This window comes from Talpa occidentalis, unplaced genomic scaffold (genome assembly GCF_014898055.3).
Source record: "Talpa occidentalis isolate TD23 unplaced genomic scaffold, MPIMG_talOcc4v2.1 talOcc4.12, whole genome shotgun sequence".
NCBI lineage: Eukaryota > Metazoa > Chordata > Mammalia > Eulipotyphla > Talpidae > Talpa > Talpa occidentalis.
This window is the reverse complement of record NW_023601212.1, coordinates 15,561,957-15,587,417: the sequence shown is the minus strand read 5'-3', so window position 1 is coordinate 15,587,417 and position 25,461 is coordinate 15,561,957. Positions and strand designations below refer to the sequence as shown.

Here is a 25,461-nt window from a genome sequence, read left to right as displayed (position 1 = left end):
AATGGCTAGTGTCTCTAAATCTCACACGTCTTCAGAGCCTTTCATTTTGTACATCTCATTCTGCAACACGAAATCTAGGTAATGTTTAATTTATTCAACAGAGGGTCCCATAAACTGTATGGCCGGTAGACTCAGAAGAGAAGTCAATATTTAGTGAGATGTGCATTTTTCAAATAGCAGTGTGGGGCCCTGCCCTTGATACCTTGTTTGATTATACTCATAAAACAGCTAGAGAATGACTGTTAAGTTTGTGCACACTTACTGGGTTTGCAAGAACATGTAATTGTTTTCCATTGACCATATAAAATAAAATATATGTACGATAAATTTGCCCTCATTGTAATTAAAATTAAAATAGAGACAGTAGCTGAGTGAGCCCGTCTTAATTTCATAATCTGACACCACCATAAGTCTTAACTTTTTGTGACCTATTTTTCCTTGGAACTAGCTCAAAGATTATATTTTGAAGGCAGCGCCAAAATGAAGTTTAGAAAAGCCTTTGTGAGGGCAATTAGACACTCTCATTTTTTAAGTTAATTACAGCATTTATAACTTACATTGGAAATTGGCTATTTGTATTTGACCTGTACACATAGAATGGTATCAAACAATAGAGTGACCCCACAAGTTGATTCACAGGGGTGGGCTTGCAAATCTCACCAATCTTCTGATTAAGACACCCTAATAAATCCTACTTCACACAGCAACCCTCACTTCAGAGCCAGGGTGTCTGTGGTTTCTGCATGAAGTCATAATGCAATTATGAAGGAGAATTAGATCCTGTCACAGTGCTCTCCTGCAGGGAGCACAAAGTGACTTCTAAAGAATTTTTTTTTTTAATTCTTGACTTGAAATAGCCTCTGTTCCAATAGCGCACCAGATGCTCTTAGAGAAGTGGGATCAGCCGCTCCCCAGATACACCCTCAGTCCTGCTCTGGACCGTGTGGCCGCCCCGTGTTTCTGCTGTGTCCCCGTCTCTGCCGCCGTGGCTGAGTAGACCCCTAGCTGAGTGGCTCTGCTGTGTCCAGCTGCAATAACTGTGTCGTTTGACTTGAACGTGTGTTTGCTTTTAACTGTTTTAGAACATGTTTTTTTTTTCCCTGCTAAACATTCTTTTTTTCCTCCCATTGTGGGTGCAATTGATGGATTTCCCTCCCCCCAGAATGGGGGAGCAAGCTGCACTGTGACCTGCCCTTCATTTATGTTCTGGTACCCCCACGGGAGCTGACGTCCGGCTCCACGTTGTTTAATTTCATCATAAACTTGACATAATGTTGTGATGTAGGAAGACAATAAATTGGAGTCACTTGGTTAATGCAAAGATGTTATTTTTGAGGACTCTAACCCTTGGGTTTTATTCTCCCTCCTCTCTTTTCATTTTATGCTAATTACTTACCTGGTGAAATTAAGCATGTAACAAGTGCTGCTACAAAAATAACGAGCCAAAGTGTTTATTGCTTTTTTTAATTTTGAAAACGAGCCAATGCCTAACCATAAAGTGTATGAACATGCATATGTAAGTGTGTCTGTACAAAGGTGCATTTGATTTTGCCCCTCAAATTGAAAGCACCTCAAACTAACTCTGACTTGGTTATTTCAAGTAAGGAGATGTGTCAACTGTGTCATGAGAATCTGGTGTAGAGATGTTTCAACTGTACAATTTTTGGTATTCTTCTACTATTATTTTATGCATACAGACTTGACTTGTAAGTAAGTATTGTGTTCTTATGCGGTGTGTTTTATGTTTTTTCTTTCATCAATTCTTCAGAAACTCAGCCTTAAGTTATATTAAGCTGCAGTGACCTGTCAGACTTCTGGTTAATTCTGGCTCCTTCTAAGAAGCCCTTCTCAGGGCTGTAATTTTTTGAAGGTTTAGGGTCCTGAGGAAAGCATGCCAACTGACGGGGAACACCGGTGTGAATTCACGTGACACATTTATAAATAAGAAGCACCAGGCTCGTTTGGCCCCCCCAAAATTACGTTTGGCATTCCGGTGCATTTAAACATTGCCTGTGTCAGATCTGAAGGAGTCTTCTGGAGTCTCCAGGACTCAGGGAAATAATTACCAGCGAAAAACCTGCATTCTAAAAGGGGGCAGGTAGCCACTTGCAGATTTATTCCAGAATCCCACCCCCGCTAGCGAAGGCTTCCGCGGTGTGGGCATCAGCACGCCGTTCTGGCCAGCAGGGGCTGGAGGAAGGAAACGTACTTGAGAGGCACAGAACTGAAAATTAAAGCGTGGCCAGATGGGCGACTTTGGAGTGAAGTTGGCTAGAAGAGTGGTGTTAAAACGACTCTGGAAAAAGAATGTCATCCCGCATTTTGTCAGATATTTATCCCACTCTCCCTCTTGCCAAAAATAAAGAGACAATTTTTTGAGCCCCTTGAGGAATTTCCTGTGAAGAGGCGCCAGGGTGGCAAGCCTGGTTTGCAGCCTGGTAGAAGGAGCAGAAAACTTGAACAGCATCAGAGATGGAAGAAGAAAGAGAGCACACTTTCATCCGCAGCAAGTGCATCTGGCAATGAAAGAAAGAACACGCTATCTCCTAAGGCGGCCATGAAGGCAGGCTCCTGGCAGCTCCCCCATGAACGTGGTTCTGAATCGTGAGCCAAAGGGATGGCGGAATGCTTTCATTTTTGGAATGTCACATGATCAGAAATGGCGTTTGGCAAATTGTACAGACCTGGGTGTTTCCATGACAGACTTCTGCTCCCATGGATTAGTGCTGTGCGTGCATGCATGCGTGTGTGCGTGTGTGCGTGCGTGTGTGTGTACGAAAACTCATCTGAAGACTATTCTCGATGCCTCCCCCTTAATTGAACTTTCCAGCTGAATTCTGCTGAGATAAAACACGGGATGGAAAACTTGAATTCATATATTCACCCACAGGCATCTGAGCATCGACCATAAAGGATCCTAAAAGTGCGAGTGATTCAGTGACACCTAATTGGCAGTCAGGAAGCTCGAGTGCCTGGGTGGGTTGGGTTAAAACAAAGGCAATGTTTGAATGTGTGAATCCATTGTTTAACCAGCCTTCCAACTGAGCTTTTCTGTCACGGCCCTGAGCCTCATGCCTGAAGAGCCCGCTCCCAGTCACTGAGTTTGCACTGGTGTTTCTCATCACTTTGCATGTTCCCCTGACGATTGACTAGCGAGTAGTTGTCTCCTGGCAAGACCCCCAGAACCAAAGAATTTACTGTTTTCCTCACTGGCTCGCAGCTTTGAGCTGAAGGCATGTCTTAAAACAGTGCAACTCACTTCAAATGCTTTTTGCTTTTCATTTATTATTGCTTGTCACGCGATGTTCTTTGAAAGCTTGCTCATATATTATCTGTTCCATTTTTTTCCATTTTCCCTTTTTTTGCATGCCGTTCCTCCTGTTTCTTCCCTTCCTCCAATCCTCTGTTCCCGTCTGTAGACACATCGGCGACGACAGAACCAGCAGTTCACGGTTGGTATCACATTACTGTTTATCTACTTTCTCAGCACTGCTGAGAGGCAAGGCAAGCCTGGGAAAAAGAGAAATGTAGTCTTCAAGGGAAATCGCGTTTCAAGTAGACTGATCTCATAAATATACTATAATTTTTAAGACTTGAAAGGATGTCGGGTCTTGTCATTTCTGTTGTGAGTTCAACAGCCAATGGCTGCCGTCTCGGCCGAGGCCGCCTCCTTGCTGGCTGGCTGAAATGGCAGTTTTCCGTTGTACACAGTCCTTGTTTCTGTAACGCCACCAAGTATGGAAATGCACGGGACTTCCCAAAAAACTAGTATTTGCTTTCAATTGGTAGCATCTGAATTAACAGCCCAGTTGCTTTCTTGGTTGATCGGCTGGAGTCTTGGGAACTCTTGAGGTGTGTGTTCACTTCACAGTTGAGACTGAAGGTCAGGTCAGGGCGGAGAATCCAGTTGAAACTTGTAGGTGGTGACGAGGAAGATCATGGCTCTTTCTTTTAAGTATGTTCCTAATCGCACTGACCTGTATGACCCCTTGTTCACTCTCAATCTCCTACATGAGCATAAAAATTTATGCTAACATTTGGCAGGAAACAGCTCCAGACCAGGAAGGAAACCATACGTAAATTTTAACATTAACTAGAACGTTCAAAAAATCATTCATATACCGGTAGCTTCTAGACAGAATACTAAAAAGCTGGTTACGATTTTAGCCAAAAGTCATAAAAACCCAGTGAGAAAAGCTTTGAAGGCGGCATGGAGAAATGTGGCTCCTTTTCCCAATTTTGCCACTGACTTTTAGGTTGGAATGTCTATTAACTTTTTTTTGTCCCTCCAATCAGAAAATTAGAATAATGTGTCATCTGTATATGACTTTTATTACTTAAATTTAACCCTGGCACTATCATGTTTGGAGAAAGATATGTTAGTTAAAAAATGGGCTGCATTTTAATAACTGAGTCTATGGGAATTAGTGAGCAAAGGGCCTTCTTAAATCTCTACATGTTGAACAGCATTAAAATTGATCATTTAAATGACAAGAGGTGGTCAGCCAACCCTACAGTGTTCATTTATCTTTTAGAGACACCTCTCCTTCTAGCCCAAACTGGCTTCCTAAAATCGTCCTATACAGGAGGATGTCCTGCTTAGAAATCACTAAGCAGAACCTGTCCTCTGTAAGCTGTCCCTGAAGGGGGGGCCTGGATGCTTAGCAGGCAGATCTGCTTTCCCATCAGGAAATCTTAGATATGGAGCAACATCTCCCCCCATTGCCACTACAGCTGCCTTTCCCTGTCATTGGCATAAAGGGAAAAGTCCGTAAAAGAAGGTCAAGGGCCACATCCATGGACAATCATGAGAAATCAATTAAGTATAAAACTTACACTTCCAAAGGTAGTGCCCCATCGTGCTTGCTACATCTCAGGCATTGCACTCCATTAAGCTTAGTTATTTGTAGGTTTCATCATTAATTGAGCACTTCCTGACTTTTATCGATTATTCTCGAAGCTTTAAGGCTATTTTAATGTAGTTCAACAGATTTTGTTCTATTCCTTTTAAGATGTTTAAGTTCTGAGCTTCCTGTAATTAACTCCAAGGTCAAATGTAACCATAAGATTCCTGAATTCTGTGAGATCTTTGAAGAAATATTGATCATGTATCTCCTAAGACTCCAGAGTTCTATTTCCTAGGTCCCTTCAGTAAAATCCATGTACGTATGTGATTCTACTGGATGAAGGTCTTGGAGTCCTCTGAGCCAAAAATTGAGGAGTTAATTGACTCAGGGGCCAGTGCTGATATTAGGATACTATTTTTCATTAGTTCTTTATCTCTGGAGCGAGAGAAAGTGATGATGATCTCTTTTTGTGGTACAAGAAAGAGAAACTAGGAAAACAGGACTTAAGAGCACTAGGGGAGAAAACTGTGATGCCTGTGTACTGGGAAGAACCACCGCTGCCTTAGTTCAGGGACAGTGCCATAGTTATCAATTGGTGGTGCCCAAGTGCGATCTAGAACCAAGAGATTTGAGGAGGGAAAAAAAGGAAGTGAGAATAGATACATCTATGATTCTTAACAGCAGAAGGAAAGAAGTGATAGCCCAGGTTGATTCCAATATAATACATTTATAAATCCGTTCTCAACAACTTGTCTAAAAGTAGCCTCAGAGCATCCTCACAAAGGGGTCCCACCACTATTTCCAACACCATACTCACCAACCCACAGCAAAAAGCTTTAACGAAAGCCACAATAATATCTAGAATTTACTCAACAGAGGGAAAACATCTTCCAGGTCAGCTTTCAGGATAGAAATGGTAATAGAATAAGGTAGAAATTGAAAGGCAGGAGAATATGGTAGAAATTGAAAGGCAGGAGATCAGATTTTCCAAGCAATGAAGATACAGAACTGATTTTATTCAAGCGAATTATAGTTCGACCTGAGCTTTTTCAGTGCAACAACCATTCGACTTAGATTCCTATTTGAGAACGATCTTAGATGTTCGTTATGGACATCAGGGCCTAGCGAAATGCTAAGTGGTTTGATAACTTGGCAACTTAAATGACAAGACATATTAGGTCAGCCAATTGTGATCACTGGTCTTAAAAGTTTTGACTGGATTTCCTTCCAGATTTCTCTTTTCTTTTGTAAAAAGGAAAATAAGTAACTTTACAAAAAGCTTTCCCTTTGAAGACTCATTAAAATATTTTATTCAAGCTTGTGTTGCTAGAGTATGTATGAAGTATTCCAGCTGTTTATGTATGTTGGCCATTTGCTCTTACCAATATTTGGTTGGAATAAGCATGTATCAGAAGGTTAGAAGTGCATGGGCATGACTCAGAATCAAATGGATTTTCTCCAAAAAGAAACCAAACAAGCATCAGCCACAGTGTGTTTTTAGGGATCTAATTGATAGTAAAGCTGAATGTGAGTGGAAGGATGGGGTGTTTTAGACTAGGGTGACCGAGGGATCTTCTCTGACTAAGGATCTTGAGCATTTGTGTTTTTGGAGCTCATCCTTAAGACCCAGACAGGAAGAATCCTATGTTATGTGTGCATGTTGAACGATGCAAAAAAAAAAAAAAAAAAAAACCCTCTCTACCAAATCCTGGGGCCACAGGGTCCGACACTGATGGCGGAAATGCATGAATGACTTACAGCACGGATGGTGTTATAATGGTTATTGATGTGCGGGTGTGCGTGGTGGTTTTTGTTCGTTTGCTCAAATGTGGGTGCTTCTTTGTAAGTGTCTTGTGCCTTGTTCTTTTTCCACCCTGTGTGTCCCCTCTCCCTTCCCCCACCCCCCTCCTGATGTGAGGGTCTGGGTGACAGCATGCCCATGGTCTGGAATAGTGCTTGTGCTTTTGCCGCACTGCAGTCAGCTGGCTTCCTCTGGGTTTAAGGTCTTCCTTCCTTCCTTTCTTCCTTCCTTCCTTCCTTCCTTCCTTCCTTCCTTCCTTCCTTCCTTCCCTCCTTCCCTCCCTCCCTCCCTCCCTCTGTCCCTCCCTCACTATCGCATCATCTTCAAGTCTACCTGTCCTTTTCCTCTATACCTCTTGTACCTTAGAGGCAGATGATCTCATGAACTCATATATCCCCAATGAGTTTTTAAATAGTTTTTTTATATAGTGTATAGTTGTGGTCAGGCCCAGCCGGGGAAGTCCTCTTAATATATTACTCTCACATTTTGGTTTCAAAATGTTTAGCCTGCGCTAGACCCATGTTCCCTTAGATAGCTGCCTTCACGAATACCCCCGTCCCTGACTGATTCTATTGTAAGAAGCGCAAGTCATGATAGAATTCTAAAAGCACATGAAATTCTTATCTGGCTTTCTGTCCGATTGCGGGGAAAATTTTCTGTAGCCCATTTGAAAGAAAAATAGCCAGCAGTGCGCATTATTACAACCTCTATGTCCGCCATCTGTGTGTGTCCCTCTCTGCACATCTCTCTGTGTGAGCACACGACAATGGCATTCAAAGGCTGTCATTCAGTCGAGGGACTCTGCAGACATTGTGTGTTCTACTCAAGAACAAAGCTAAAGAGGTGTGCGAGTGGCTGCAGGACCCGAAGATTGCGTTTCAGCCTTGATATGCAGTTTGGAGACAATGTGCTACTGTTTAACGGCGTGAACCAAATTTCTGCTAATGGGACGAAGGGAAAAATCCCACAAAAGCTGACAAAGCAGGAAGAACAGGATGACTGAGCTTGTAGCTTAAAACAACCGGGGGCGTCTGAACTCTTATGGCTGGTGATGGAAGTAACAGTTTCCATATTACGGCCCATGATCAGATGTGTGCTGCTTAGGTAAGAGAGAGACCCTCGCCTACTTTTTCATAACGGGATCGGTACTAGGGCCAGTTTTTTATTTCCTGGAGGTTGGATTGGATGGTTCTCTTTGGAAGTTGACTAGAAAAAAAAAAAAATGAAACGCTGATGAACTGAACCCACAAAGGTTTTCATTTTACTTGACCTTCACCTTGAATTTATTTAGATCGCTGTAGGATTTCTTATTGTTTCTAATATTTTGAGTTTTTCCTCAACCTGGTTTAAGATGGCCACATCAAACCACTTTTAGATGCCAGCGATTTCTGCTGAGAAGGACGAGTGACAGCTGCAAAAGCACTAAATCTGAGGAGGCTTAGGGTGCGTGCGGGATGTTACAGCACGGTGGTGAAGCCCAGGTCTCCAAGGAAAAGACAGAGTGCATGTTTTAACTGATCACGTTTGCACCCCAGAATGTTAGTAATTGCTTCCCACAATCCCACATGGGCCAAAAGTAAACCTTCAGTCACTTAACAAAGTTTAAAGAAATGCATTTTAATTAGAAGTGACAAGGAAGAACTTCAGTGGCTGATAGGAAAGTTTAAAGAGAAAAATCAAGAAGTAATTCCCCATTCATTGTTCAACTGGAAAATTTCCTTTCGAAGAGTATTCACTGCTTCATAAAAATGTATCTTTGTCTTTTTGCTGTGAGAAAATAAGAGGTGTATAATTTTTAACATGAAAGAAAACTACCTAAACCAAAAACCATTTAGGATGTAAATGTTGCTTGTCCTCGCTTATACACGCCGGGCTCCAGTAAACTCTTCCTAATTATATTTATTCAGAAGTTGTCCGACTATAGCAGAGCACTATAGATTCATAAAAGACAATAGTAGTGCAAAAACAAATTTAACGCCACTAACCTAAATGGCTTCCCACTTTCCCATGTCATCTGAACAGCAGATTCCAGACGAGTTGCTGTAGTTTTAAATTTATGCCATTAAAAATGACAGTTTCATCTTTAATGAGGTGTATATCAACTGTCTGTTGCTTTTTAATAGGAAACTTTGCATATCAATGATATTTCGTCAGCATATTTATCTTTATTTTTTAAAATTAGCTCTCTAATGCCCTCCCCAAGGAAGCAAACCTTCAGCAATAAAGCTACCTACTAGAAACATCCTTGTTTGATATGTTTCAGTGGGCGCCGAGCACGTATGTAGAACGCTCTGACACTCATTGGGCCACGGAGAAGTGAGGGATTAGCCTTCTGAGAACTGCGAATTCATAATTAACTACAAAGAATTGCTTTATGTTGCCCATTTATAACAATTATTCAAATAATTGTATTCATCAGTCTTTATACTAAGGATTAAGCCTATTAGAAACAGGAACACTTTCAGCCAATCCGATTGCAGAACAGATGGATGGCATCCCTACTCAGTCGCCTCTGATTCATTGTATTACTTACTTGTTTTCCCTTTAGTTGCCTAAATCCATAGGTTGGGAACTGGTGTGGACTCAACATCCTACCGTTTTTTAATTGGCACCTGACCTTGAATATTGGCACCCGAGGGCCCTGATGGAAATGCTTTCTTCGAGAACTGATAATGTGGTATCTCCCTTTCACAACACCCAGCTGGCTATCAATACTCATTTGACTCCCTTATAACATTACTTGCACAAGCTAAGCTTTTACTGACTATTTCTCCTTGAGTGTTTCTGTTAATTCTGTTGCTTTCTTTTTTTAAATAGTGCAATCAGTTTGACATTGTTTGTTTGCAGAGCATTTGTTTTGGTGGCTTTCATGCTCTGGCTGGCAGTTCACTGAGCATTACTCCCAATCATTAATTCAGCAAATACTTGGAGTAGACTTGGTGCTTGGCCCTAAAAGAACAGAACCATGGAAAAACCAAGACGTGTCCTCCCTCCTCAAAACCTCATATGTAATAGGTCCATCAGTACCTTCAAAAGTGACAATCCCATTCGAGCAGTCTTAGCAAAGTGTACAAATTAGAGGCCCTAGGGCAATCAGATGGGACTGAGCAAAACAGCAAAGAGCAAGTAAAGGCCTCCCGGATTGTCTAACATTTTGTGGTGTTTCATAATCGCCATTAAAGGATCAACCTGCAAGTAAAGTATGAGGACCTGGAAGCCTTCCCCTAGGTGAGCCTCCCACTGCGAGCCTGCTTCCCTCTCTGCCTCTTTTAATTCCAATCCGAGCCAGCTGAGAGCTGCCACAGCCGGCCAGGTGGCCGACATCCGGGTAACTCCCAGACTTCAAACCCCTCCTTGATTATCTCCTGACCTAACTGCTTTTTCAGCTTTGAGGGTTTTCTTTTTTCAGGAATACCACTGATTTTTGAAATTCTCTTTTTAAAAAGATCATTTTGTGAATCAGACTTTCTGATGAAGGCATAACCTGCAATCTGCAGTTAGCAGATGCTGCACCATTTTGAAATAAGTGATCCAAGATCATCGTAAATTGATAATGAACTGTATTTGTCAGTATTGGCAAAGGATTTCAATTTGCAGTAAAATGCAAAATAAAACGTACATACATCAGTATGTAACATCTAAATATATTTGTATTTAAGAGATAAATCAGCACATCGACAGCTAACAATCAGGCTTTATTTTTTTTTTCTTTTTGCATGCTGTTATGAATGAGTGATTTTAAACATTCACCTTCATGTTTCATGTGCTTTGAAAGTGGAGACTGAGGAATCTTTCTGCCTCGATTGTGTATCAATAACAAAATGAAATGATTGGAGAAACGTACTGACAGATGACTACATTCAAGCTATCAAAAAAAAAAAAAAAGAGAGAGTGATAGTAAGAGATTTGGCTCATGTTTTTTAAGAAATTCATCCTCAGTTCTTAAGTGTTTTGTTTATGTCCCTTGAGGAATGAAAAGAAAAACGATTTGTTTTTACTTGTAAGGCCTTACTCAGTTGCCCAATTCCGCAGAAGAACTGGACAGTGAGGACCTCTCAGGTAAGGGCTAGCCATTAGGTAAGGCGCTGCGGTGTCCAACCTGTGGGTGCTCCGTCCACGTTCACAGATTGGCCATTTGGTTGGCTGGACAATTAGCAATTGTGGATTTTGACACTAAGACAATTGGTTACTAACACTTTCTTCCTCCCCACCCACCTCTCTTCCCACATCAAACAAGGATGGTGACGGCATGTCTATTTCAGAGTGGGGCTGATGCCCTTGATGCAGTAGAGGTCAAGCCGTCTTTGGAATTGGACAAAAACCACCTTATGTGTAGTGGCTTCAGCTAAAAATCATTTTTATGTTCTGGATATGGTTTGAGCAAAAAAAAATTGTTGCATTACAAAGCAGTTTAAGCATGTTGGATTATGAGACAAGATCTTTATTTAAAAAAAAAAAAAACATATGATGTTGACCATCTACTTCTGTGGAACAGGCTGGAAAAGCCATGTCATAGTTATCTTAGCAGTAGGGGGTGGGGAGGTACGTGAGGAGGGGGGGGCATTGTTTTGTCACACACCATGATGTAAACTAATTATCCACCTCAGACCTTTTTCACAGCACACTGAGCTCTTGCAAAAGTAGGTTTCATGCTTGATTCCAGGATTTAGGTGTTACTAATCCAGAATAAGAAGCATATCCTAAAAGGGAGGGGAGAGGAGATTTAAAATGGTCAGAGCTAAACAATTATATGAGCTCCCGTGATGTCGTGGGACTTCACCGCCAACCGGCACAGCTTCTTAAACATTTTGATCCGTCACTTCTTCATAAATCAATAAGGAAGGCCCCTTCCTCACCAATTCAGTGGAGAAACCAAGACATGGGACTGTGGGCCCCTACTCCAGCCTGTCGGAAAGAAGGGCTCCCTATTCCTTCTCAGAGAGATTATGCCACAGCTCCTTGAATCGATGGGGGTTGAGAGGCTGAGCTTACCCAGTGAGAGAAAAAGGTAGCACCCACCCGTCTTACAAAATACATTGAATTTATTGCCTACTATATGCTTCTGTCAAACTTTAGACTTTATTTTGTGTTATACAACACATCCCCGTTTAAGCTTAGCTGACTGAGCTTGCTGGGTTTTCCCACATGGCAGAAGCTCCAGGAGGCCATATTGGTTTTGTTCACTGCTGTTTGCCTGTTGTGTGGTGGGCCCTGATTATTAGAGGAATAAATGAATTCCGAATCCCAGTGAATTTAGATTGTTAAATAGAAGCCATGAGAGCCAGCCTGTCAAGGGAGTGTTTATTTTTGCCTCTTATTTGTGATGTATTTAGAGGAGTCACAAAAACATTAGCCTGATTTTCTTTTAAAGCAGAAGTAGTAATGTCGTGCCCTCTTTGGAGCGCAATGCTGGATGTGAGCAATCTGTGCTCTCAGCTTTGACCCTGACCCTAAGTAGAACAGCTCTGACACCGTGGGCCTGGCAGGTGGGTCTTTCAAGGATCCTCAGAAAGCCCCAAGTTCTCCTGCACCCAGATCCTTAGCCTATTAGCCAAAGATCACTCTGCTACAGAGAAGTAATTTTTCTCCTCCTTAGGAAAATAGGACTAAGCCAGCCATCCACTCTTTCCCCCAGCATCATCAATTAAGGACTACTTCATTCTCTCCGCTCCGCACCGAGTCAGTTGCAGCCTTGCTGCAGTTCCATCAATCACCCCCGAGTCAGGAGTAATAAACCAACAACTGTTTGTGTTCATAATAATTCGGCTAAATTAATAATTATGTCGCCCCCCTCTCCACCCCCTCCAGGAAGGCTGCGGTCATACATTGCTCAGGAGCCATAAGTCATGTAGAACACTGATGATCTATCGGGCAGGGGCTGGGCTGCCTTTACATCTGCTTTGATGAACTAATCAAAAACTGATTAGCACCTTTGTTCAAAGGGGATGCTGATTAATCAATTACTATTGATTGTGAACTTGGCTTCCCTCGGCAGCAAAGAGACATCTGAAGGGAAAAAAAACAACCAATAAAAATTGAGCAGCTGTCATAGTGTTTAAATTTATTAAAACAAAATACATTATTTTTTATGAAGCTGTCTTGAAATGGGTCACTGAAGGGGAGCATATTGATTGAGAAAGGATGAACTTCTCAAATTTCTGTAGCCTAGAGACTGAATTCAATTATACTACAAGACAAACAGGTTAACACCCGTCTTAAACAGTCCATCAATAAATTAGAGTAGGTGTTGCACATTTAATGCTAAACTGCAGTAATGAATAATATTACCGTCCATTCCCTGCTTCATCTGGGTAGGGAGCCTTTCCTTATTATGAGTAAATGTTATGTCCTGGATTTCCTTTGAAATAGTGACGGTCTGTCTTCGAGCCGTCCTCTTGCCCCCCACCTCCCCATGCACCACTGCTACCTCGGCTAATGACGGTTTCATAAGCGACATATGGTACTCCATCCTCACCCAGCAAAGCAAGTTGCCCAGCTGATCCTCCTCTTTAATCTGCATTAAAAAATTATGCTCGTGTGTAGTTCAGTGATTTAATTATTGGCAGACCTGGGAAGCTTATCCAGTTTACTTTGAACCCTTTCATTTACTTTTTTGGGTGTTAACTTTATTGATGATGGATCCACAAGAGTTTTAAATTGTTTTATCAATTACATCTGCTGTTTCCTGGTGACAGCTGGTGGTTATTGCCACCCATGTGTAATAGAATAGCTATAAGCATATTTATCCTTCTATTTTATTTTAAAACTTGAAAAAAAAGTCTCCAACTGCCTCCCTCCCTTTAGCAATGGAGGGACCTTCAGGGACTGGTTAGTGGAGTGTAGTGGGAGAATACACGGTGAGCCAGGAAAGGGCCCTCCGGCACAATCAAAGCAACCCATCCATCTTCTGCTTTTCAAGCAGAGACACCAACGAGAAATTCCTGAGCTGTCATGCGTCCACAAAATGTGCTTTCCACTGTTCCCCTGCAAAGGAAAGAGTGATGTGGAGAAATCCGTTAACATCTCCCGCCCACTCTGTAGCCAAGGATGGGCAGAGGGTGTATTCTCGGTGGCTTGGCTTCTCCAAGCCAGGTGTTGAGGAGGCACCTAGCGGCGCCAACCCTAGTCCCCTAAATGGATTACACAGGAAACATGGGCTCCAGGCTTGGTCTACATTTAGACCACGGAAGCCCTCACAGGTCCTTGGATCCAGATGGTCTGTTCTGGGATGGGATTTAGGACCATCTGGTCATTTGAGTGCCCTCAATGTCCGCTGGACTTGCTTGAAATGGGTGTGAGAAGCTGTTAAATAAACATAACATTTCCTTACTGGCCCCCATGCAAAGTATGGCCTAAGTTTGGCGGACAGGGTATTTCACATCTTGGGTAGACTGATGATGGTGGTGGTAAAGGAAACGTCACAAGGCAGCCGGACTGTGTAGACGCAGCGGCGGTAGCGCCCAGATCTGCAGCATGGTGTGGGTTTGTCCCTGTTCCTCTAGTATTTCCAGCTCAGAAAGCTTCACACGTATCGGTGCACTCCGGCACCACTCTCGCTTTGTGCACCTCCCTCCCGTGGGCCCTGATCTGGGCACCAGGGATGCAGCAGCAAAAAAGTCCAGGCAGGCCCTGGGCTGCCATGGCTGCTGCTCTCGTACAGTTACATGCCAGTGAGGGAGACAGGCTTGAAGCCCAAGACAGCGTCAGACAATGACAAATGCTGTGAATAAAATGAAACGAGGTCATGTGAAAGCGGGTGACGGGCTGGAGGAGGTGGAGGTTCGTTCTGAATTGCTCACCACCGGGGCAGGCCTCTGGCGAGCCCGTGGAGAAGGGCCCAGTCCTGGGGGGAATTTAGGAGAACCCTGTGAGGTTGCTAGAGGGAAGGGTTGTTGGTCTTGGTTTACAAATGAGGAAACAAGGACTCAAGAAGTTGGTCTACTCTTGGAGCAGACCAGTTGGTCTACCAGTTGGTCTGCTCTGGAGACCGTTAAAATTCCAACGTAGGGGCTCTCCCGCCTCCCCAGGAGCTGCGGGACTTGGGGTTAGCGTGGCTGCCATCCCCTGTGAAATACAGCCCCTTTGCTCAGGGGTCTTCTTGGAAACACTCTTTCCTCTTGGACCTTTTTTGACTCTGCGCATCCCTCAGCCTCCCAGAGTGCTTCAGGTGTAAGCCAGGGTGGGCTGACATGGAAATACCCAGTAGTGCCAGGTCAAGTTCAGACTGTAGTTCTGCTCAGATGTTGCCAGTGCTATTGACTGCCCTAGATCATGGGATCGGTTTCCCACTGAGATGGTCCTTTGTGCTGTAGGGGAAGTGTCAGGCTGCAAAAACTGTAACTAGTTAGGGTCCCTTATTTTAAGGTTTGATTTTGTACAAGGCAACAGACTGAAAAATGGCAGCAAGCCCTCGCCAGCCTCTCCATGACATTAGCACACTATGAGCTGGGATGTCATCTGTCTGCTGATCTTCCCATAATCCAACATGCCACTGCTCTTGCCATGGGGAGGAAGAAGAGCATCAACTAGGAACTTTTCCTCCAAAGTAATGAAGTTGGCCTGCTATAGATGCAAAATGTGAAGTCCAGTTCTACAGGTTGGACACTGCTTTGGGGTGACTTCACCATATTCATTAATCCATCCTCCTCACACCCCCAATGCCTGAGGTCCACTGAAGCCTCTTTCTCCAGAGAGAGATTCTAGTGGGAAATGTATGTTTGGAAATACTTGACAACACTGTCCTCTTTATCAGATGTATACTCCTTTAAGGAAAACTCTAGTATCATCCTCAGTGCCTTCCTATTACTTAAAATGCAACAGCGATCACACATCTCAGTCCTTGTTTTCATGAGGTGAGTGGAGTGGACCATGACTGTGCCGTTGGTCTCTCCGGTGCTGCGAACTGCCTCAGGAGGGTTGCATCCTGTCATGTCCACTGTTGGTTAAATTAAGTCAGGTTACTTGAGAAGGGAGAAAAACCAACATTTTAAAATGGCCACTCGTTCTCACATTTAGCTGACAACAAGCATTTAGCATCTGATACTCAAGTGCTATACCTTAACCATAGCGTGGCCTCGGTGGTTTTCAGCCAGCAGAGCCACAGCCTCAGCCACCAGGTAGAACAGCAAGGCCATCAGTCCCACTACATGCTGTTCTGTGTAAAGGAAAAGAGGGCCCAATGACTTCGCCTCACCAGGTGCTTATGGGCCGTCTTACCTCCTAGAACTGGCTGAGTGAGCAGCACCACCCTCACCCCCAAAGAGCTGATCAGTGAGAAGAGTTGGAATAAAGCCTTCCTTGGGCTTTCGTGTAGCTTCTTTAAATTGGGCAAATCCTCATGGGGTACCTCTGATACGTGCTCCAAGCCCTAGGTGAGAGGTGTGCTTTAACATTCGACAACACATCAACCTCACAAAACAACCGTAACATCCATGGTTATGTCCAGTGGCTCAGGTGTCAGCTACCTGCCTGACGTCACGGAGAAAAGTCGTGGAGCCCAGCTTCTGCCAGGGTCTGCTGGAAACCCAGTGCTCTTTCAAGCAGGTCACGGGAAGTGACATCCCAGCTCCCCCCGCATCTCCTATCTCTCTCGGGAGGTTTGCACGGGCAGTGACAGAGAGCCGAGTCCTGATCACCTAGGTGACACCAGCCAGGCAGTCGTGTGCTGTGCTTCCATTAATAATTTAAATGAGCGTCTACTGAGCTCTGGGCGGCACGATGATGGTGACTGCAGTTTTCCTTTAAGTAGCTTAACATAGTTCCCTTGAAATGTTAGTGTAGCTGCAGTTATGTTGCTAGATTTAGATGCAGCTGAAGGGTAGTGCTAGACACCTGGGATGCCGTGTGGGAATCTTTGTGATTTTATTCCTTCCCATCCACTTTCTAAGAAGGCAGGAAGAAAAGGTTATGTTGCATAGAGGCTAGTGTGCTCCAATATATATTAACATCTTAATGGGAAAGCTGTGCATGTACTGTATACATTTACTACTCTCTGACAAGAGGGAATTAAATGTCAGAAGGATTTGTAGCATCTATAATTGAATTGGTGCTGAGAAAAGCAAATCTTAAAGAAGAATAACATATTAGGATTAGCAAATAATGTGGCATTTTGTCAGCGCATGCCATTCAGTTTGTTCCCCTTCAGTAATAAAGTTGTGCTTTTTAAAATGCACACTTATTTTTGTTGCCACGACGGGCACTACAATAGGTGATGAGAACAGGCTGCGGCATTTTTCAGATGCTGCTGGGGTTTTTTGTTTGCTGGGTTTTGTCTTTGGGGTCAGATTTTGGGTTTGCCTCCAATTTGGAAAATCCACTGTCAGGCTTTCTGTTTCTTCCTAGAAGAAGCAGCGAGTGACATTAGAGTCACTAAACTTCCTCAGGGATAGACTAACTGCCCCCCAACCCCAGCCCGAGGAAGTGGGAGGCAGTACTTCCATTAGAAACAAGGATTCTACGGGTATTTCATTAAAGGGACTTGTCCAGCAAGCCCTCAGCCCAGGAGGAGACTAGAAGGAAGCCCGGTGGCAGAGTCGGTGTGAATAGTCAACAAGACTCACTGTCCTGCAGTCATCCATACAGGCAGCAGCTGCAGGAGGTTAAGCATCTGAACTGTCCAATAAATAGGAGGCAGTGGACTGAGATCCCTGGAAATACCGATTTATAAGATGAGACCTCGGGCAGTTGATAACCAGCGAGAAGCATAGCATTGATAGGTGCATTCAAGGGGAGTGCCTGCCTCTCCCAAGTTTTCCAATGCACCTTGTAGCCGGAGGCAGGGGTGTTTTGAAATGTGGGAGGCCAGCCCAGGAGGACCCCTGCCCTGTGCTGTGTGTCCCTGGTTCACACTTCAGCTCCCAGGGATGGAAAACTTGGTGCGTTTTTGGCAAAAAGCCGGCCTCCTCCTGCAGCCGAGCCGCGAGGCAGGCAGCATCCGCTCAGTGACTTGCTCAGCCAGAGTCCCGCTTGCCAGGAGCTTGTCTGGGACACACTGGCCATTCCCTGGCTGCCCGTGGATCCCTGCCTTTGGCAGCAGAGCCATCCAGGCTTATCATAGATCCATGATTAAGGCATTCCCATGGCAGTTTGTGTCATGCGGCCCCTGCCAGGTGGTAAAGTAGCCATAGAAACAGGGAGCTGTTGCCGAGCCCAGTTTGACACAGACAGCGTGACTGCAGAGCAGCGTTAAGGAGGGCGCTGGCGAAGATTTGAACAGGGGAAGCCAGTAGCGGAGGAGTCCTCTGAAGGAGAGGGGAGGACAAGGACGGTCCACCAGGACCTTTTGGCTTTCTTCCTTCTAGGAACCACCGCCTCTAGAGCGCCCCCTGCCTATTGCCCAGGAGGAGCCTACGGGGCCAGGCGGCCTGGGCAGGGGTAGAGAGAGGAGCTGAGCCAGTCCCAGCACCCCCGCTGGGAGTGTCTTTGGAGTATTTTATTCTTGTAGCTTCTAAGGTGCTAAGGCAGACGCAGGGTGATTGAAGCCGCAGCCTAAGCAATGTGGCCTACTCAGCATTCTGCTGGCAGTTTGTAAACTCTCACCCGGAGCCAAATTGTCCAGCTTTTTACCAAAAGAAAAGCTCACTCGCCATGGCTGCGAAGTTACAGCTGCTCAGTCCTGGTAGAGACTCTGGTCTGCTCAGCGCCGGCCTTGGCTGCAGGGTGGGGCAGTGCAGGCAGGGAGGACGGTGCCACCCCCAACCCCCAGTGGCCTTGAGCACTTCCCAAAAGCCAGACCCAAGGATTGACGGGGCCTGAGCTATCTGAGGTCACTCGGGAGATGCTTTGGAAAGCATTCTTCACTCCTGCCAGCCGTGCTCCCCGCAAATGCTTGGTTCCTCAAGGAAGGGTTCCTCAAGGATTAGGACCTCTATGCCATAAGCATGCACCGAGCTGACAGGGCACTGCGCTGCAGGGTGATTAGGCAGAGTGAGTCCCAGAAACAAGAACAGGAAAACCACCTTCTGAGCAGGTCCATCTGCCTGAGGGTCGGTCATGTCAACCAGGGCGGCCTATACCTGCCCTCACTGATTGCTCAGGGTAGGACCTGCGGGCAGTGGCAAAGCCCTGCTCTTCGGGGGGTTCTCTGCCGGATTCAGAAAAGGAGGCTGTGATCTGCAGAGGGTGTCCCCAGGGGAACCAGCAATGCATAGATCTGTGTAAAAGGCTCTGCACCCAAAGAGTAGCAGATCTTTGGGTGAGGGTGGAAGTCCTAGAGTTTCCCAAGATTTTCACTTGAGAAGCAGTTTCTCTCCAGAACTGTCCATAACTCTAGCTTTGCGAACGGAACTAGAAAGGCCGAGCAACCAGTGGACTTAGTTGGAACAATGCCCCTCGGGCAGCTGTTTTGCTCAGGCTCAGCCCCCAGCCTGCTCCGCAGGCCTGGCGCCCTTGGCCCAGCAGCTGTGCTGTTGCTTCATCCGATGAGCAAGGCGCCAGCCCTGGGGAAGGCAATCTTCCCTGTCAGTAGGAACCAGCTCTCACCCTGTCCCCCACCAGCACCTTGGGCCGACCCATGGCACTCGGAAAGCCCACTCTCCCACCTACACACGCAAAGAAAAGAAAAGACTGGATTGAACAGGACCCTGATGCTCTTCTAGGCCTCGGAGCTGTGATGGGAGACTCTGTCAGCACCTCCCCTGTGGCCAGGGCTAGGCTAGGGGTGAGAAGGGGCGGCGGGCAGCTCACAACTGCGCTGTTCCTGTAAATGAAGCATCGGTTCCCTTCTGTGTCCGTGCGCAGTAATTGAAGGCAGAAAAAATGTCTCGGTGATTAACTGTTGGTAGTAAACTTTCTGATCAAAGTGAGTGTCAGGAGATAGCCGGAGAGGGCCTCCTTATAAATAGGTACCTGTAAAATATGTGTGTCCTTGAGGGGCGGGGAGGCTAACTAGCACCCAGAATTCAGTGTGGGCCAACTGCAGGGGGAGAGAGCGGCACCCGGAGTGTTCAGCTCCATGTTAATGGGGGGAAATGAAGGTGTCGGCTGAGGAACTGAGTCCCACAGGTGACATGCCCAGCGAGCTGCTTTTGTTTTTCTTTATCGGAACTCTGCTCGGGCCTCCCTCCCTCTCTCCCCCTAAGCTTCTAGAGTATTCCTGTGCCTAGACTCAGGGAGGCAGGCTTGCCAGCGGCCTTGAGCGTGCCTGCCCCAGACAGGAAGGGTCTGTTTCTGGCAGCCTCTCCTCCTGTTTTTGGTCTTCCCGGGCAGGTCCCACTTACCCTTCCCCTCGATCGCTGCTGTCACCTTTTTTCTCACCCAATTCCAAGACAAGGAATTAATTAAAAGACCCCTATTTTTCAATCGGCCTGAAGCTCAGGGCAACCAGAGATTAGTTAATTCTCATTCCCACCCACTCCCCTATTTGGACAGCTGCCCTAAGGAAACACAGCTCCCTCTCTTTTCTGGTTTGTCTCCCTGGGAGCACTTTTGAGGTGCCTTTGGGGTGTAAAGTACCATATCCTCCAGCAGATAGCCCGCATCCAAGGTCACCCCCAAGGGCCGTGCCTCAGTTCCCCAAGCTTGTCCTGTGGCCGAGGTCCGCCCGGTTGAAATGACTTTGCAGGCAGTGGGGGCTCTTGCACCTGCAGTTGACACCACTTTTGGCAGAGGAGGGAGATTCCTCTCCACCACATTTCAGGTCGAGCTTATTAGGCGTGTGGCTGGAGGGGCTCGCACATCACAGAGCGAGCTAATTGGCTGCAGTGCTCTCTGCCTCCGACCCATTTCCACTCTCCAATTAAACTCCCATCATCCCGCTGTCCCGGGCAAGCCGCTGCCACCTCGGCTTTGGCATTTCTGTTTGGGTTTGGATGGGGCCGAACCTGGGAGGGGTGGCTTGTGGTCCTTTCGAAGGTAACTTAATGAAACACTTTAAATACTTCATTTTTTAATTTAAAGTCTTTTAATTAAAGCACTTTTCGTGGAACCCTCAGTCACAAGTTATTTCCCCACATCCTTCAGTACTTAATCTCAGAGCAGAATTGGAAATATCGATAGAAAGTGTAAATCATGCCCTCCTGCTGAAAGCGTTGTATCAGGTTTCAGCTCAAAAGAGCACCATTACCTTTAGCTGTCACGGATCTGTACACTTGATCGATAAACTTCAAATATTATTAGAGGTGGAGGCTTCAGAGATTTGCTCTGTTCTTTGGAGAGAGACAGAGATAAATCTTTCTTAAAAATTGACTTGAATTTGCACTCTTAGTCTTCCTGGTGAAATGCATTTCTCTTAGGCGTCCAGCAACTGCAAGGGGGACAGATTTATAGGCCATGTGCTTCTTGTACTGAAAGATTTAAATGGTAAATCCTTCACATATGACTTCACAAATCATGTAAAGTTAAAAGATTTTTACCGTTTCTGTTGCTGCTGTGCTTAAATTGTAAGGTACAGCTAGTAAATCATTTTAATGGAGGTGTCGTACTTGACTCAATAAAAAAAAAGACAATGGTTTAGCTTCCACTCCAAAATGTTAATGTATTAATCAACGGGAGAATAATTGTTTTTTACCACATTATAAATCTCAGGTGCCATTAGGACTTCAGCAAGGGCTGATGTAGCCGCATTCCTAAATTAAAATTGTTTACACAGCCATACATCCATTCCGCATCGCCATGGCTCATTCTGGGTTCATTTTGGAGTTGTTCCCCAGCCAAACATGTCGTTCCTCAGTCGAAGAAGACATCCTGAGGGAGTGATGCTTATAAAGGAAAATTAATTGCATCGCGAAGTGTTAAATAAATAAAATAAAAACCGTCTGTGGCAATGGACAATTATTCCTTGCTGTCTTTTTTGAAATAGGTTTTTAGGTTTTAGATTGAGGCTTACTCCTCACACATCCTAAATGTAGCCAACATGTCACTTGTCTTTAGTCTTATAATCCTTGTTTTATCTCTAGGCAGCTGTGGCTTTTGAGCAACTCACTTTCCCTGTGCACGTGCCTAGCAGGGAATCAGACACTGGGCACCTCTGGCAAGAGACTCTAGCTAACCCCCTACACCCTGCCGCTCCTGTCCCTGCCCGAAGGTGCCATTCCCAGCGCCCCCTATATAGATCCTTAATAGGATCTGCAATGGACACAGATAGAGAGAACGCTAAGACCAGGCCAGGACCGGATAGACTCATTTCTTCCCTCCCTGCTCCCTGCACTTGTTCCACATACATTAGTGCGCCTATGCTGCTTGTAAATGAAATTGCCTTGTGGGGAGAACAGATCAATTCAGCACTGGACAGGTCAGTCTGTTCCCGCCTGTGTAACTTGATCCATCTGGATTGTTCTCTCTGACTCCTCCATTAAAAGAGAAGGTGGCCTCTGACCCTGGAGGAAGTGTCTCCAGGGCGTCTGGTGTCTTGTAATGAGCGCTACATCCCTGTTCCTCTTCTGATTTCAACAGATTCCCGAGCAGGTGAAGAAGGCTCCATCCGCGCGGTGGATCACGCCGTGATCGGCGGCGTCGTGGCCGTGGTGGTGTTCGCCATGCTGTGCTTGCTCATCATTCTGGGCCGCTATTTTGCCAGACATAAAGGTAAGCAGGGTGCTCTGCAAGGCAGGAGACTCACGTCTCCACGGCCCCCGCCTCTGGGGACTTGGCTCCGGTGTCCTTGATAGGCAGTTTGGTTTACATGGTCACATAGCCTACTTGATTCTGGAAACCGGAGCGGAACAAACAGCAATCTTAGCAGCTGCTGATTAGGACTGTGCAAGCTGATGAGTAGCACTCCTTGATTTGGATTTTCTCTAAATATAAAGCTTTATAGATCTGTGATCCCACAATCCACACTTGGGGATAGAGTAAAAATTATCAAATGCTGTACGAGGTGTGGCGTGAGCCCCAAAACAATAAACACGGACAGAGTGTGCCCCAAATCTACTGCGTTCTGGGAAGCAAGTGGACTCGCTGTGCCCCGGGGGCCCAAACTCAGGGTAAGCTGGTCACACAGGCTGGAATCCTTCGTTGGTTTGATGTGCCTTAAAAGCCACATAAATATGTATTTTTAAAATTATCAGTGCAATTGATTTAAATTGCCATTAATCATCACACTTATCTGTGCAGTCTGGATGGGCAATCATCTCTTCCAATGCTCCCCCCTCTGCCCCATGCTGCTCCAAACCTCTTCTCCCCTCTTGGTAATTTATTCTTCCTTTTCATTGTCGGCCCCTGTCTCTCCCAGTTGTTTTTCTCAAGCCCTGCGCAATGAGCTTGCGGGGCTGCTCTATAACATTAACTCCAGGGCCCGCAGTGCCATTGTAGGCAGTCCCGGGAGCACAGCAGCGGAGGCCCCAGGTACTTGACAACCGCCTTTAGGAGCCGGAGTGCCCATCTGGAGTGTAAAGCGGTCTGGAGCCCTCCACACCGGCTGTCCCTTCCCCTGTACCCAGGCTGTGCCTCCGGATGGGAGCAGGCTGTGGAGGCCAGAGAGCAGGACAGATCTTGCCGGCCCATGCAGCGCAGGGGAGGGGTGTAGTGCTGCACCGCAGGGGAGAGGGAAGGTGCTGCCCCGCCTTCTCAGAACCGTCCCTTTGAGAACTTGAAACCGTAGGTGATGTTCAGCATGTTTTACGTAAGAACCCCCAGAATGCAGCATCCCCTGTGGGGACAGGGTCACTTGGTTACCACAGGCAGTGTAAGCTCCACCTCTACATCACACCGAGGTGCAGTCCGTGTGTTTCTCCATGTCAACCGTTGGGACTCGGGGCTAAAAGTGTTGCCGACTGTCATGTTCTGTCGATTGTCATTATAAAGTGGCTGTGCCGATTAGCAAATCCATGAATCCGGGTCCGGGCTCGAGTCATATCCTAAGGGAGAGATGCTCCTTCTTGAAGGCAGATCCCCCACCTTGATTACGGCTGCTAGAACACCACAGAATATCTCAATCTGGAACCCCACTCTGAAACGGAAAGCAGGCGAAAATCAAACCTACCTGTGCGAGTTCAAGCACGCGCTCGCTTACGAATAGACAATAACGATTCACGGAGACACTGGCTCAGATAAACAATTGGAGATGACAATAGAACACCATCAGGGCCCTAATTCATTTATTGGCTAATTGCTCTTCCTTGCTTTGGTCTTTAACCATGTACGTGCACATACCGGTCACTGGTCCTGGGCGTTTACTGTTTACACGTTAGTGAGCAGCTCTCCAGCTTTCTGCATTTTTAGCTCCCACTCACGTCTTCTTCTGCTGACATCCTCTGGTCATAATCACTGCTCTAATGTCTCATTTGCTGAATTATATCGCAGCGGTTCAGTTGGAGTGGTGCCTTTGGAACCCCCGGATCCCCATTTGTCTCACCCACCTCGCTCTCTCCTTCCAATTGTTTTTTCCCCTCTGCTGCCTGCACACCACTTCGGCTGATGATGGCCATAAAGCAAGTTGCCATCTCTGTACCACTTTACACAGAGGCCATCAGACAGTCACGGTGCTTTACCCCTTCATCTTTCAGGTACATACTTCACTCATGAAGCCAAAGGAGCCGATGACGCAGCAGACGCAGACACAGCTATAATCAATGCAGAAGGAGGACAGAACAACTCCGAAGAAAAGAAAGAGTACTTCATCTAGATCAGCCTTTTTGTTTCAATGAGGTGTCCAACTGGCCCTATTTAGATGATAAAGAGACAGTGATATTGGAACTTGCGAGAAATTCGTGTGTTTTTTTAATGAATGGGTGGAAAGGTGCGAGACTGCGAAGGCTTGGGATTTGCTGTGTAAAAAAAAAAAAATGTTCTTTGAAAAGTACACTCTGCTGTTTGACACCTCTTTTTTTTTATTGGTTGGTTGGTTTTTGTTTTTGTTTTTGTTTTTTATTTTGATTTTTACCTACCAAGTCAAACTTGGATGCTTGGGTTTAGTTCAGATAGATTGCAGAAAATTCTGTGCCTTGTTTTTTGTTTGTTTGTTGTGTTCCTTTTTTTTTTTTTTCCTTCTTCTTTGTGCGCATTTATTTTTCTCCCCCTCCAAAAAGAGTTTTTGAATTTTTTTTTCCAAAATCTCCCGTTTTGGAATTTGCCTGCTGGGATTCCTTAATCTTTGTCCCCTGTATTTTTTTTTTTTCCTGTTTTTACCTTTTGTTGTTTGTTTTGGAAGTAACTGCTTTCTGTTCAAAATTCAGTTTCCTAAAAGGAGAACCAGCACAGTTTAGATCTCATAGTTCAGAATTTAGTGTATCCATAATGCATTCTTCTCTGTTGTCGTAAAGATTTGGGTGAACAAACAATGAGAACTCTTTGCTGCTGCCCATGTTTCAAATACTTAGAGCAGCGAAGACTAGAAACTTAGACTGTGATTCAGAAAATGTTCTGTTTGCTGTGGAACCACATTACTGTACAGGGTTACCTGCAAGTGCGGTGTGTCGCCGTGAGATTGAATTCTGTCTTTATTCTGTACCTTAGACGGCTCAGCATAGATCCCCCACGCTGTCCGGAAGGGTTTGGGGCAGAAAGGGCTCCGCCTTTCTCAACGCCCCGAGCAGACCGACGGCTCTGTTCCTTTTATAGAAGTGGACAAATCTGAGTTGCCACAGGAGGGGAAGTAGGGAGGGGGGGAGATAGTTCTGCTCTGGTTATTTCTGTTCCAAATGATTCCATCTACCTTTCCCAATCGGCCTTACTTCTCACTAATTTGTAGGAAAAAGCAAGTCCGTGCGGTGTGCGAATGACTGAACAGGACAGGGTTTTTGTGTTGTTTTTTTTTTTTTCTTCTTTGTGCTTAGTTAGGAAGGCAGTAGGATGTGGCCTGCATGTACTGTATATTACAGATATTTGTCATGCTGGGATTTCCAATTCGAATCCGTGTGAAACTTTCATTCCTTCAGA

The 25,461-nt window shown here is 45.4% G+C and overlaps 1 protein-coding gene across 10 annotated transcripts in view; it reads left to right on the top strand.

Annotated features, from left to right (window-relative positions):
* Nucleotides 1–24,276, top strand: part of CADM1 (cell adhesion molecule 1) — a 315,335-nt gene extending 291,059 nt beyond the window's left edge. For 4 of the 10 annotated variants that reach the window (XM_054693116.1, XM_054693112.1, XM_037505315.2 and 1 more), the window contains 3 exons: nucleotides 3,420–3,452; nucleotides 22,039–22,170; nucleotides 24,090–24,276. In XM_054693116.1, coding sequence (XP_054549091.1) covers nucleotides 3,420–3,452; nucleotides 22,039–22,170; nucleotides 24,090–24,208 — 284 coding nt within the window. In that variant the 3' untranslated portion in view covers nucleotides 24,209–24,276. Of the gene's footprint in view, nucleotides 1–3,419; nucleotides 3,453–10,653; nucleotides 10,708–22,038; nucleotides 22,171–24,089 lie in introns of all 10 variants that reach the window. The other 6 variants (XM_054693117.1, XM_054693113.1, XM_054693111.1 and 3 more) reach the window with 2 other exon arrangements.
* The last annotated feature ends 1,185 nt before the right edge of the window (nucleotides 24,277–25,461 follow it).